Source organism: Hyperoodon ampullatus (assembly GCF_949752795.1).
Source record: "Hyperoodon ampullatus genome assembly, chromosome: 2".
NCBI classification, from domain to species: Eukaryota; Metazoa; Chordata; class Mammalia; order Artiodactyla; family Ziphiidae; genus Hyperoodon; species Hyperoodon ampullatus.
The window spans coordinates 145130405-145142446 of NC_136915.1; the positions used below are offsets into that span (position 1 = coordinate 145130405).

At 45.8% G+C, this 12042-nt stretch overlaps 1 protein-coding gene across 1 annotated transcript in view; it reads left to right on the forward strand.

Moving 5' to 3' along the window:
- Positions 1 to 1064: 1064 nt before the first annotated feature.
- LOC307070293 (interferon regulatory factor 6-like) overlaps positions 1065 to 12042 on the forward strand; it is a gene marked incomplete at its 5' end in the record, with an annotated part of 102622 nt that continues 91644 nt past the window's right edge. Inside the window, 5 exons of the mRNA XM_079728592.1 lie at positions 1065 to 1115; positions 2157 to 2333; positions 6146 to 6350; positions 7383 to 7511; positions 9525 to 9683. Of these exons, the coding sequence (XP_079584718.1) occupies positions 1065 to 1115; positions 2157 to 2333; positions 6146 to 6350; positions 7383 to 7511; positions 9525 to 9683 (721 nt within the window). The remainder of the gene's footprint in view (positions 1116 to 2156; positions 2334 to 6145; positions 6351 to 7382; positions 7512 to 9524; positions 9684 to 12042) is intronic.

Below are 12042 nucleotides of genomic sequence, written 5' to 3' on the forward strand. Positions count from 1 at the left end.
AGGTGGGGCATAGAGGAGGAGGAGGCTGGGGCAACGTTGCTCCTGTGTACTGCCATCTTGGGAGAATGCTGAGAACACAGGGCTCTAGATCTTAGTCATCGACCTCTAAGGGTGGCTGCCTCTCCCTCCCCATCACTCTGTGCAGTTCCTTGCGTTGGCCTGGTTGCCTTAATTTTTTTTGATGTGCTGTGGATCAACTAGGATAAGCCCTTTTCTTCAAAGCCCATGATCCGTCAAGAGGTGGATTTCACGTGTCTGCCAGGCCTCGACACAAGACTGACCAATATTGCAACAGAAATTCTCGAAAGCCCCTCACTAGGTGGACCAGTTTGCTGCCCATTTCCCTGTTCTCTTTGTTCTTCCCTTACCCCATCCCCCTTCCCGCAGGCCAGGACTGAGGAAGAGAAGGCTAGAACTTGCCCTGGGGAGAATATGCATTCCCTCCTCCTTATAAGGTAAATGTTCTCCATGGTGTGATAGCTTGACTTTGCAGTCCTACAGAGCAACCTACACCAAGGCCAAGAACATGGGGGTGGGGGGCACTTGAGTACCGAGTGCTACCTCACCTACCCACTGTGAGCTGCTCCCAGGGGGGAAGGTTTCAGTTGCAGAACTTGGTAATTGGGTCAGAAGGCTCAGGTGAGAGCAGGTCCTGCCTTGCTCTTAAAGTGCCAGTGACCGAGCTGGGTTTGAGTTTTCCCATTTGTTGGGAGCCTGGCTGGGGAGAGAAGTGGCCTTAGGACCCACCCCTTAAGCTAAGTTCCTCCGAGGGGGAGCCTTCGGGGGAGCCTTCGGCTGACTCTTCGGCTGACTCAGCTGGTTTGGGTTCTGAACCGCGATCCAGGTGGGAATCTTTCTGGGTGGGAAGGTGACTTATTTATCTTCCTTTGCTCAGGTCAGTGGATGTTTGAGCAATTCCAATGTGGATTTCTTCAGGGAGTCTGATGAGAACATTGTGTTTAGTAACTAATGTCGCCCTTGTCACACAGTACCTGACGGACAAATATTTGTTGAATTAACGTTCTTTTGCAGGCCTTTCTCACCCGAAGTAAAAACAAAGAGGAATGAGAACGCCAAAAAATCTAAACACAACACCCCAGGCACACACTTCTCCGGTAACTGCTTTTTCCTTTAGGCACCCAATCTGGGCAGGCCTTTGTTTCCCCGCTGTGGCCACCAATGTTATCTGCTACGCTATGCCCTTTATGAGAATCAATTGCAGACTTTACCCAGGCTGGCTCCAGCAACCAATCAGTTCAATTCAGCCTCTGTGGGGAGGTAAACAGACCCAGGTGAGGAGGCTGTCCCAGCAGTACAGAGCTTGTCTTATGACTGGTTTTAGTACTCTATAGGGTTAGGAACTGTGGTATTTGATCATTCTAGGGCATCTTAGCTTTACCAGACTCAGATACAGGGCAGGGTTCTTACACTTTGTCTCCAGTGCTCCCAAGCCTTCTCCTAGACACTGGATTGTCGTGGGGATAACCAGCTCAGACCCCCACACCCCGCATTTTTTTTTTTTGGTGCAGAAACTTTGGGTGGCCCAGAGAAAGGAAAACTGACTTGAGGCCCAGCTCTCAGATCCCTGTGGATACACTGCCTGCTCATCTATGTAAGTGAGGACTTTGGAACCAGGGACCATCCCTCGCCTACTTCTCTCTCATCACGATGGTGTCACTTCTTACTAAAATATTCCCATTCACCTTAGTTGTCTAAAAAGAGAGCATGCTTCAAGTTCTTGCCTATATACCTGCTATTTCCGTGACTTTTTTCTTCCTTCTCCCGAGATGAGATTGAAAAGAGCAGTTTCCCTTCTCTTCCCTTGGTACTTGCAGAAGGACTGTTTTCCAGCAGGGATGACATCATCTCTTTATTTTTCTGCCTCAGGATTTAAATAGAAGAAATGTGATCTACTTACGTGATAAGTCTGATTTGGCTAGAGCATGAAAAATAAATGGCTTTGGAATAAGAATCAAAAGAACCTTTTAACCTGTTTTCTTTTCTTCCCCACCTGGCACAGTTTATTCCCATATTTAGTTTCTTTGCTGTAATCTAATGGAACTGTAGCTCTATCATATGGGAACAGTGGCTGGGACCTTTTCCCAGGGGCTGGCCTAATTCTCCTCTCCCCATTTCTTCCCCCTCCCCCAACCCAGATCATGGCTCTCCACCCCCGCAGAGTTCGGCTGAAGCCCTGGTTGGTGGCCCAAGTGGATAGTGGCCTGTACCCTGGGCTCATCTGGCTACATAGGGACTCCAAACGCTTCCAGATTCCCTGGAAACATGCCACCCGGCATAGCCCCCAACAAGAGGAGGAAAATACCATTTTCAAGGTAAAGGTATTCTTTTACCATCTGACTTGAAGTGTTTTCCAGTTCTCTCAGACCTTTCTGGTTTTTTGTTCTTCTGTTTTCGATTTTGGCTTGAAGAAGGTACTAGATCCAAAATGCTGATGCAGGGCTTCCCTGGTGGCGCAGTGGTTGAGAGTCCGCCTGACGACGCAGGGGACACGGGTTCGTGCCCTGGTCCGAGAAGATCCCATATGCCGCGGAGCGGCTGGGCCCGTCAGCCATGGCCGCTGAGCCTGCGCGTCCGGAGCCTGTGCTCCGCAACGGGAGAGGCCACAACAGTGAGAGGCCCGCATACCGCAAAAAAAAAAAGAAAAAAAAAAAAAACCCAAAATGCTGATGCAACAAAAAGAATGTTTATGATGGGGGGTGGGGGCAAACTTAGCAGGCAGAGTAATTTCTCTTGTTGGGGCATGTCTGTTATGGTTGAGGCCATTTATTCTTTCCCATTGGTCAAAGCTACTCAACTCACATCCCAAGGGATCCCAGGTGTGATTGGTTAAACTCCTGTAAGTGCGTGTATGCTGTGTATGTTGTTCTAGAACTCCCAAGGGTCAGCCAGCAGTCAACCCTTCATTCGCTCAGGGCTCTTGCTCTGGCCCGGGAATGGCTGTCCAGATCAGAGCAGAACTCCTGAGTGTTCGCAGGCTCCTAGCAGCCTGTAGAATGGATGTCGAGGGCCCTTTGCAAGTTTTTCTTTTGATGTTAAAACCTTTTGCCCCATCCATAACCTCCGCTTAAAAATGAAAGGCGATTTAATTACAGGTTTTTATTCTACAAATATGTTTTCTTAACTGAAGAGTAGCTCTGATGTGACAGTTACTTTGCTTCACTGAAAATAAGATTGAATCACGTGGCATTTCATAAAATGTCAGTGAAACCAAAGTCTAAGACAGAAGTAGGTGGGAAGCTCGTTGTGGGAAGGGATATTATGTGGTTTGTAACTCCGGAGCCCATGCCTCTGCTCCAGACCAACTTCTCTGTGCTGGTCAGTCTTCCATCTCATGAGTAGCTTTAGTTCCTGCACTCCCAAGACACGGAGAAATGAGTTTGCCCATTTCTTCCCTGACTATAAGTTGGAAGTCAGAAGTGAAATCCAGTCCCTGCCCTGAGCCTCTCAAGATTGATGCTCCAGGTTCTTGCTGAGACTGGGCCAGGAAAGGTGGGCTCATACCTCAAAGGAGAGAGAGCCAACTTAGAGTTGTTTCCCACCCAACTCGGTTATATTGGGTGTAGAGATGAGAGGTAGAAGAAAAATTGGCCTGTGAATATTAGAAAGTAAATGAATGCTTTTAATGTAAACATTAAATAATGATATGAAAGTGGTAAGGAAAACATCTGTAAATCAGCACCAATTACTGGAGCTGGCATCAGAGGGGGATGGGCCTGCCCTGGCCCAGCTGGCCTCTCGCTGTGGCCTTGGTCTGAAACTGGACTTGCTGTTGAAGTGCCTGGTGGTGGCTGGCCATGTGGGAGAAGACTGGTTCCTGAAAGCTCCACTCATGAGAGTGTTCTGTATGCTTAGGGCTTGAGGAAAAATTGGCTGTGGGAAGCTGCTTTGTCCTACTTATATCTGTGTATCTGTTTGCAGAATGCTAAGGGAGGGCCTGGGTGTCAGGAGAAGAGTGAGGGTGCTTTCACAGATCCCAAGCTCTGACAGGCCTTTGGCAGGATATGGGGTGTGGGCAGTTCTGACTAGCATTAAGTGGGTGCCTGCTGCATACCCTAGGTCCATTATCTCATTTGCTTCTCGAGAACACTGTAAGGGGGGCGGCACCCTCATGTTACAGATGCAGAAGCTGAGTCTCAGAGGGGCTAAGTAACTTTCCCAAGTCACATAGCCAATAAGCGGTGGGGTTAGGGTTTGAACCCAGGCCTATCAGCTCCCGCATTATCAGACGGCCCCTTCTGACCAGGAGCTGGAAGATCTGGCTTCAGATCCTACTACCATCCCTTGCATGTGAGGTCTTGAACAAGTCACATAATCTCTTTGGGCTTTAGCTTCCCCTTCAGTAAAATGGGGCCAAAACCAGTCTTGCCTGCCTCACAGGATTGTTGTGAGAATTGAGTGAAATCAGTGTGTGGGAAGGTACTCGTAAATTGCCATGAAAATGCAGAGACTGTGTCCATTTTAGGAAGAGAAATAGGGACCTGCCCAGTGACCAGAATCTCAGAGGCAAGACTCAGAATGGGTTTGAATAAGGGATGTTTATAAAGCACAACGATTGTCATGTGGTGGGTACCACCCTCTGCTGCATCAGCCTCAGGTTCTCTGCATCATCTGAGTGGGCCCTGGGGAATGGCTGTGTTTTGAGCAGGATGTTAGTCTGGCTGCTCTCTGTGGAGGGGCAGGGATTCAGGGAGCCACAGAAATTTTGCAGACCTGTGCCAAAGTCAGCACAGCCCAAGCCAGCTGGATGGGGCCAGAGCGGGAGTGGGCATGGAGGATCAGGCAAAGAGAGGGGAAAACGTGAGGAGGCAGCAGCCAGGTACTGCCAGGTGCAACTGGAGACATGCCTCTCCGACACTAGGGACTGATGAGGTTGAAATCCCCTACAGGGGGTTGGATGGAATGGAGCCTGCTGAGTGCCCAAGGGCAGCAGCTTTGTCAAACTGCTTCATTCCATACTGCACATCAAGTGGAGGAGCCCCCAGGTCTGAGAAGATGGTAAGAAGAAATGAGTGAATTGGAGGAGAAGGATTTAGCTCGGCTATTGAGAGAAGCTTCCTCATGATTGTGAGGCTCTGCAGGGATTGACTGAGGGAGACCAGAGAGCTCAAAGGATGGGGCCGGAAAAGTTCCATTTCGGCTTGAGGAAGTAGTCTAGTTCAGGAGCAGAGGCGGGGAGTTGGGACTGGACAAGCGATGTGCCCTGTCCACTTGAACAAGCTGCCGTGTGCTTCCTGACCTTGAGTCCTCTGCAAAAGACATCCCCCTTTTCTGCACCAGCACATACGTCACAGCCCTGAAGAAAGTGTAGACATCTGAGATACGTTAACAGTGGGAGAGGGCTGATATCCCGTGAACAGACACGTAAATGCCTGTTAGACCTGGAAATTGAAAACCAGAGAGGCGGGGCCACACTGGTCTTGGCCCAGGCCACCAGCCACTGGTGTTCCCAGCAAAATGTTCCCAATGTGGGAGTTTGAGGAAGCAGGGAAAGGCAGGTGGTGTGAGTTTATTAGGACTTGAGGCCCTCAGCCTCGCACTGAGGCCAGCTGAACCCCCAGAGCGTGCTTCCTGCCCTCCTATGGGCTGCTACTCCTAAAGGTACTTGGTTTCAACAGTTATTTGTGCATCAGATTACAGACTGAAGGGGAGGGAACAGCAAGCCTAAATTCTTCATATCATATGCCACCTCCCTTTCTCTTCTCATTATATAAGCAATTCATGTGAAAAACAAATAAGACAAACAAAACAAAACAAAATTACCTGAAATCTTGCTATCCAAAAGTTACCATTAGTATTTTGGTGTATACTTGTTCCAGATTTTACTTTATTTTCAACCTTTCATTAAGGCCATTGTAGTCTTGACAGATGATGCTGGCACAAGCACTTGAGATGAGGCTCCTCTTTTTAAAATACTGTATTTGCATTTGGCTTAATTTCTCTCAGGCCCTGCCTTGCCTGGTGCCCAGCGTGGTGTTTTCTGCTGCAGTCTCTGTAAATTGGAGTTGGGGTGATGGGGCGGTCAGGCAGGGCTGTGTGTATCTGTGTCTGTATGAGGGGGGGCGGGTACACTTTCCAGTGTTTCTGGGCGACAAGCAGGCACTCACTGCAGTTTCCTATCCCTCAGGCCTGGGCTGTGGAGACAGGGAAGTACCAGGAAGGGGTGGACGACCCCGACCCAGCTAAATGGAAAGTCCACCTCCGCTGTGCGCTCAAGAAGAGCAGGGAATTCAACCTGATGTACGACGGCACCAAGGAGGTGCCCATGAACCCAGTGAAGATATATCAAGTGTGTGACATCCCGCAGCCCCAGGGCTCTATCATTAACCCAGGTGAGGCCCCAGCTGCTGGGGAGAAGGTGGACAGTGTGCCAGGTTCCGGGCTGGGCCCTTAAAGCGATAGTCGACTTGAAAGTCTCCTCGCTTACAAAGTTGAAGACTGGTAAATAAAGCAAGAAATCCTGTCCCTAGAAAGAACCCAGAGAACAAAAGATATAAACTCAGCACAGTCTTCCTGCCCACGCAGTGGAACAGTAAAGCATTAGAAAGAAGAGGGGGTATTGAGTTCTATAGAAAATAACTTCTCTTGGGACTCAACACTGAGAAGAGAGGCCAGGTAGTTTAGAAGAAGGAGGGATTAAAACTTAGAAGGTCTGAGTTATAAACCTCGGTCTTTCCATCTCACTACTTGTGGGACATTGAATCAAATCGTTCAACCTTTTGAGCCTCAGCTTCTCTCACTATAAAATCTGGGTTCTCATCTTTCCTGCGTATTTCAAAGGCTGTTCTAAGAATCAATTGACATGACATTATGAAGGCTATTAAGTTCTCTTTATAAATGATGGGTAAGTGATCATTTAATTTGTATGGTATTTTTCCTAGGAGAATACCACCTGATCCCTATATTTACTCAATTTTTACCAAGTTCCGACTAAGAGCCAGATAATTTAGACTTGACCTCCAGTGAATCTAGTGAGGCTCTGCCATGAGGGAAGGGTCTGTCTTCACAGTAAGCGTATAAAGGAGAGAAGCTGTGCTCCTTGGGTCCTTAGAAGGGATGCTAATGTGTAGAAAGGGGTTTAGAGTAGGAATTAAAAGATTTCTAGGAGAAGGGAGTAGGGTCTGCAGCTCCTGGATAGGGGAGGGGATGAGAGCTTTCACTGGGGCACCGTAGGAGGAGCTGGGAGTGGGGTGAACACCCTTGGTTCCCACTCTTTGGCATTGAGGGTGCACACTGAACCCAAGGAACCTCTGTGCTGGCAGTGCCTAGCTTGAACAGTGGGTCAGCTGCAGGGATGACAGTGCAACGTGAGCGCCTCACTTTTGACCTTTGTGTGTGTGTGTGTGTGTGTGTTTCTCGGGTAGGATCCACTGGATCTGCTCCTTGGGATGAGAAAGATAATGATGTGGATGAAGAAGATGAGGAAGATGAGCTGGACCAGTCACAGCACCATGTTCCCATCCAGGACACCTTCCCCTTCCTGAACATCAATGGTGAGTGGGGTGGGGGGTGGGACAGAGGCATGGAGAGGATGTAAGGGGCTTTGATTTTGCAACCGTTGACACCATATCCACCATTGCACTGGGAGCAGCGACCAGGCCCTGGGGCCAGGCTGCCAGTCTGTTAGCAAGTAGGAGTCATAGGCAAAGGAACCCCGTAGGCATAGTTATCCCAGTGGGGTGGCTTCTAGGCAGAGAGAGCATCTTCTGAATCTTATGTGATAATTCAGAGAAATTAAAAAAATTAAATTCATTCTCAATCCTGCATACAAATACACAAGCTGTTATAAATTTTGCTGATTTCCTTCAGGCCAAGTGCAGGGATCATTTTCGTGAATTGTAGGCAAACTCTTCTGCTATTTCCCTCGGTACAAATTTTCTGTCACTGCCTTAACAGCCTCTGCTAAGGCTGTATCATGGGAAACTTGTGGCTCTACAGCTCTTAATACTAGGCTCTGATAAAATTTCTCTACTACAGACTTTTATCTTTCTTTTCAATTGACTTTTTGAATTCAGCTTCCCAGGAAAGATGAGTTTAGAGGTTGGAGGGTCACTGTGAGACAGAGCAGGTACTGCGTCTCCCATTGCACATTCTGAGGACGCTCAGACACAAGGTGAATTGCTCTTCCACAGCATCTTCACTTGAACTTTTCACTGACATGCTCCTAGTCATATGACTTCCATTCAGTTGAGTAGCTTTTCTCTACTGCCTGCTAGGGTCAAATGAGATACTTTTGCCACCTAGAAACTTTAGTATATGAAGATGATTGCTGTAGGATTTTGGAGTAACCTTCCCTAGGTGATGCCCCTTCTTTTGAGAATCAGGAAATGACTCTTATCTGTCTACTTGCCCTCCTTGACTTACCCTGTCATTTATAACCTTGCAACCAAGTGATGAGTAAAGACAACGATCATAGAGCTCTCTCAGGTTAATATTGCCACAGCTACATTCCCACTTGGTGCAATTTTTAAGATTTGGACATTTGGAAATGTGAGATCCTTTCCCAAATCATTGGCTCACTCATTCTGTTATTCTCACCCCTTAAAAGGATGCAACCCATTTCCAGGATCATGATTTCCCTTTTTTTTTTTTTTCATGTTTTTTTAAAGCTAATATTGTGTGTCCTTACGTTATGGGCCACCTTGGATCCTTTATGGAAACATGTGAACATATATTAAAAATAAAAAAGTAAAATGGGTACATAGATATAACCAGACTCGTACACAAAGGGTCAAAGAAACCTTAACCTCTGATTTCAGAGCTGTTGGGCAGAGGAAGAAGAATTGTTGAAGGATAGATGCTTAAAAGGTGAGGCTAGGAGGAAAAATCTGTAAACTTTGGAGTGAGCCAACCTTGACAATAGCAGGGATATAGGATGTGTTTTTCATTCTCTCTTTTAAAAGCTTTAACTGGATACTTTTGAATAAATAATACTTTTACATGGTTTAAAATTCATAATGGTACGAAAAGGAAATCAGCTGAAAGGTTTTCCTTCTAACCTGTCTGAACAGTTCCTTCCCTGGAAGAGAGACAGATCTTTCCAGGTTCTTGAGTGTCCTTCCAGATGTTTCATGCATGTAAAAAAGTATGTGTTTGTTTTTAAAGGAATTTCTATACATTAACACTTACTTGAAGCTAATCAACCAATTTAGTTGAGTTCATTTTACGGAAGACAACCAGTTTCTGTTTAATTGCTGGGTTCAAATTTTGTAACAGGGAATCTCTCATTCATGCCTGTTCTAATTTAACCCCAGGGAGTGCCCACTTGTCTGTTAATCATCAGCAAATGCATGTTTTCAGAATTATGAGTTTATGAGAGAACTAATAAGATTAGGAAGCAGAAGCAGCAGAGCCTTATTTCTTTTGGTGTTTTTTGGGGGAATTACTGATGGGCTGCCACACGGAGTTGTGGTCCAGTGTTGGACCTTTTAGGTTTGAGAGCTTCGGAGCCAGGTGATATGCATGTGTGGTGCTCCTGCCTGCTCACCCACATCCTTCTGTTCTAGGTTCTCCCATAGCACCAGCCAGTGTGGGCAACTGCAGTGTGGGCAACTGCAGCCCCGAAGCAGTGTGGCCCAAAACGGAACCTCTGGAGATGGAAGTACCCCAGGCACCTATACAGCCTTTCTATAGCTCTCCAGAGCTGTGGATCAGCTCTCTCCCAAGTAAGTGAGCCTTGATTTTCTAGCTGGATCCTCAGCTCCTATTACAGTCCACTTCCTGCCCCACCTTCTGCCTCCATTTCTTTGCCATGTATAGAATAGTCCCCCAGGCAGCCTCTGTGTCTGGTTCCTGGCTGGCTGATGAGTCACCAGGAACTAAAGAAACATTAGCCCATACCTACTTGCCCATGGGGATGCTCTGATTGGTGCTGTGCAGCTCTAGGTTACTCACCTGTTAGGTGGGTGGAAGGCCTGGGTTTATCAGTTTGCCCAGGGGATTTGTGGGATGGGGAAGTTAATGACTGTGGATTTGGTCAAGGAGGCCCTTGGGGTTTGAGGGACTTTAGGACCCAGAGAAAATCTCTTTCTGAATTGGGTACACATTGATCTCAGTGAAGAATCATTGTCATTGCACCTCCCTTTCACACTACACATGGTAGGGGAGGTGCGGGTGGGGAGCACTAGCATTTTGTCCAAGAGGCTGATAGCTTTGATAAGACCTATAGGGTTCAATGGACACTTGCTGAGTGAAAATTTACTTTGTTGTGAACTGTGTCCTTCTGTGATATATTATTAGAACATATCAACAGTGTGTGCTCATCTGTGTAATTTTCAGAAATATGCCTTCGTATTTCGTATTGTTCCTCTGGTGTCTTTAAACAGTGAGTCAAAAATGATACACAGGGCTTCCCTGGTGGCGCAGTGGTTGTGGGTCCGCCTGCCGATGCAGGGGACGCGGGTTCGTGCCCTGGTCTGGGAGGATCCCATGTGCCGTGGAGCGGCTGGGCCCGTGAGCCGTGGCCACTGGGCCTGCGAGTCCGGAGCCTGTGCTCCGCAGTGGGAGAGGCCACAATAGTGAGAGGCCCGCGTACCGCAAAATAAAAAATAAAAAAATTTTTTTTTAAAGTTACATATTTTATTAAACACACAAAAATAATAATAATAAAGATATTTAGATTGTCAAAAGATTACATATTTTAACTTTTGCCATCATCTCATGGATGGAGAGGTTCCACATGTTTATTGGTCTTTTGAAGTCATAACTTGAAACATTTTTATCCTATAGATATACTTGTGAAATTATACCAGACAAAAACTCACTGAAACCACTCCTTCATATTCATACAACTGCAGATCCAACTGAGAATCCATTACCTCCACCACTGACAGGTCACAAGGGCTAAAATAATAGTTACAGCTAACATGTACTGAGTACTATATAAGTGTTAGGTCATATAATCTTTAAATAATCCCATAGGGTAGGGATTATCATTATAGTCATTTTACAGAGGAAGAAACTGAGATGTAAAGAGGTTAAATAATTTACTAAACTGAAACAGGCAGTAAAGGTGAAGCCAGGCTTCCAACACAGGCAGGCCTACTTTGGAGCACCCTTGCTGCTCTATTGCCCTGGGCTGCCACTCAGGGCAAAACCCTTCAGAGTGAGCAACAGGACGTATCAGATATGATACATAAAGTAATCTTGTTCCAAAGTTGAAAGGTATCCCAGCGCTGAATTTATCATTGTAATCACAGAAAATTATAATATTATAACTCATAGTTAATTTTATGTCTATTAAATGGTATTAACCAGTGGTTAATCATTATCCTGAGCAATGCTAGGGAGGCATGGCTGTCATTCAATAATAAGGAAATTATTAAACAGATCGTAGCACACTCACATTATGAAAGATTGTGACAACACTAAAAAGTAAAAATGTGAAAAAAGGTAAAAACATGAAAACTATTTATAATACAGTATCAAGTGGAAAGAAAACACTTAACTGTAGATTCACAACACAAAATCTATATTTAAAAAGAAAAAGATGTGTGCATACAGGCAAAAACTAGAAGGGAATATAAAACATATGAAACTAATTTGTGTTTGGGTGGTAAGATGAGGTCTTTCTTTTTCTATTTTAAAAATTCTTTTAAGGGTATCAGATTACCCCTTTATAGAACTGAAAAAAAAGAAAATGAAAGAAAATCTGTAGGCCTTCTGACCCATTTCTCCACCGAGCTGCTTTCATTATTGGTCTTCAGAGCCCTGGAATGCTCTCTGAAGAGCAGGCTGACAGCCATCTAACATGTCAGCGCTCTGGTGAGATCAGTCTGGGTTCATTTTACTGCATCAATTCAAATATTCTCTGTTATGGATAATAGATTGTGCTGAGTATAAAACAGATCTGAAAGGTTAGGGTAGAAATGTAGATGTAAGATATATTGAAAAGGCTCTGGAGGACATTACAGTTTGGGAATGTGAGGCCATCTGTGAAATAATTGGTATTGTTTAACTGAAGCTGTGGCCAAAAAATGACAATTTAAACTAGAAAGGAAAATTGTCAGTTTCAGAAAGAGGATA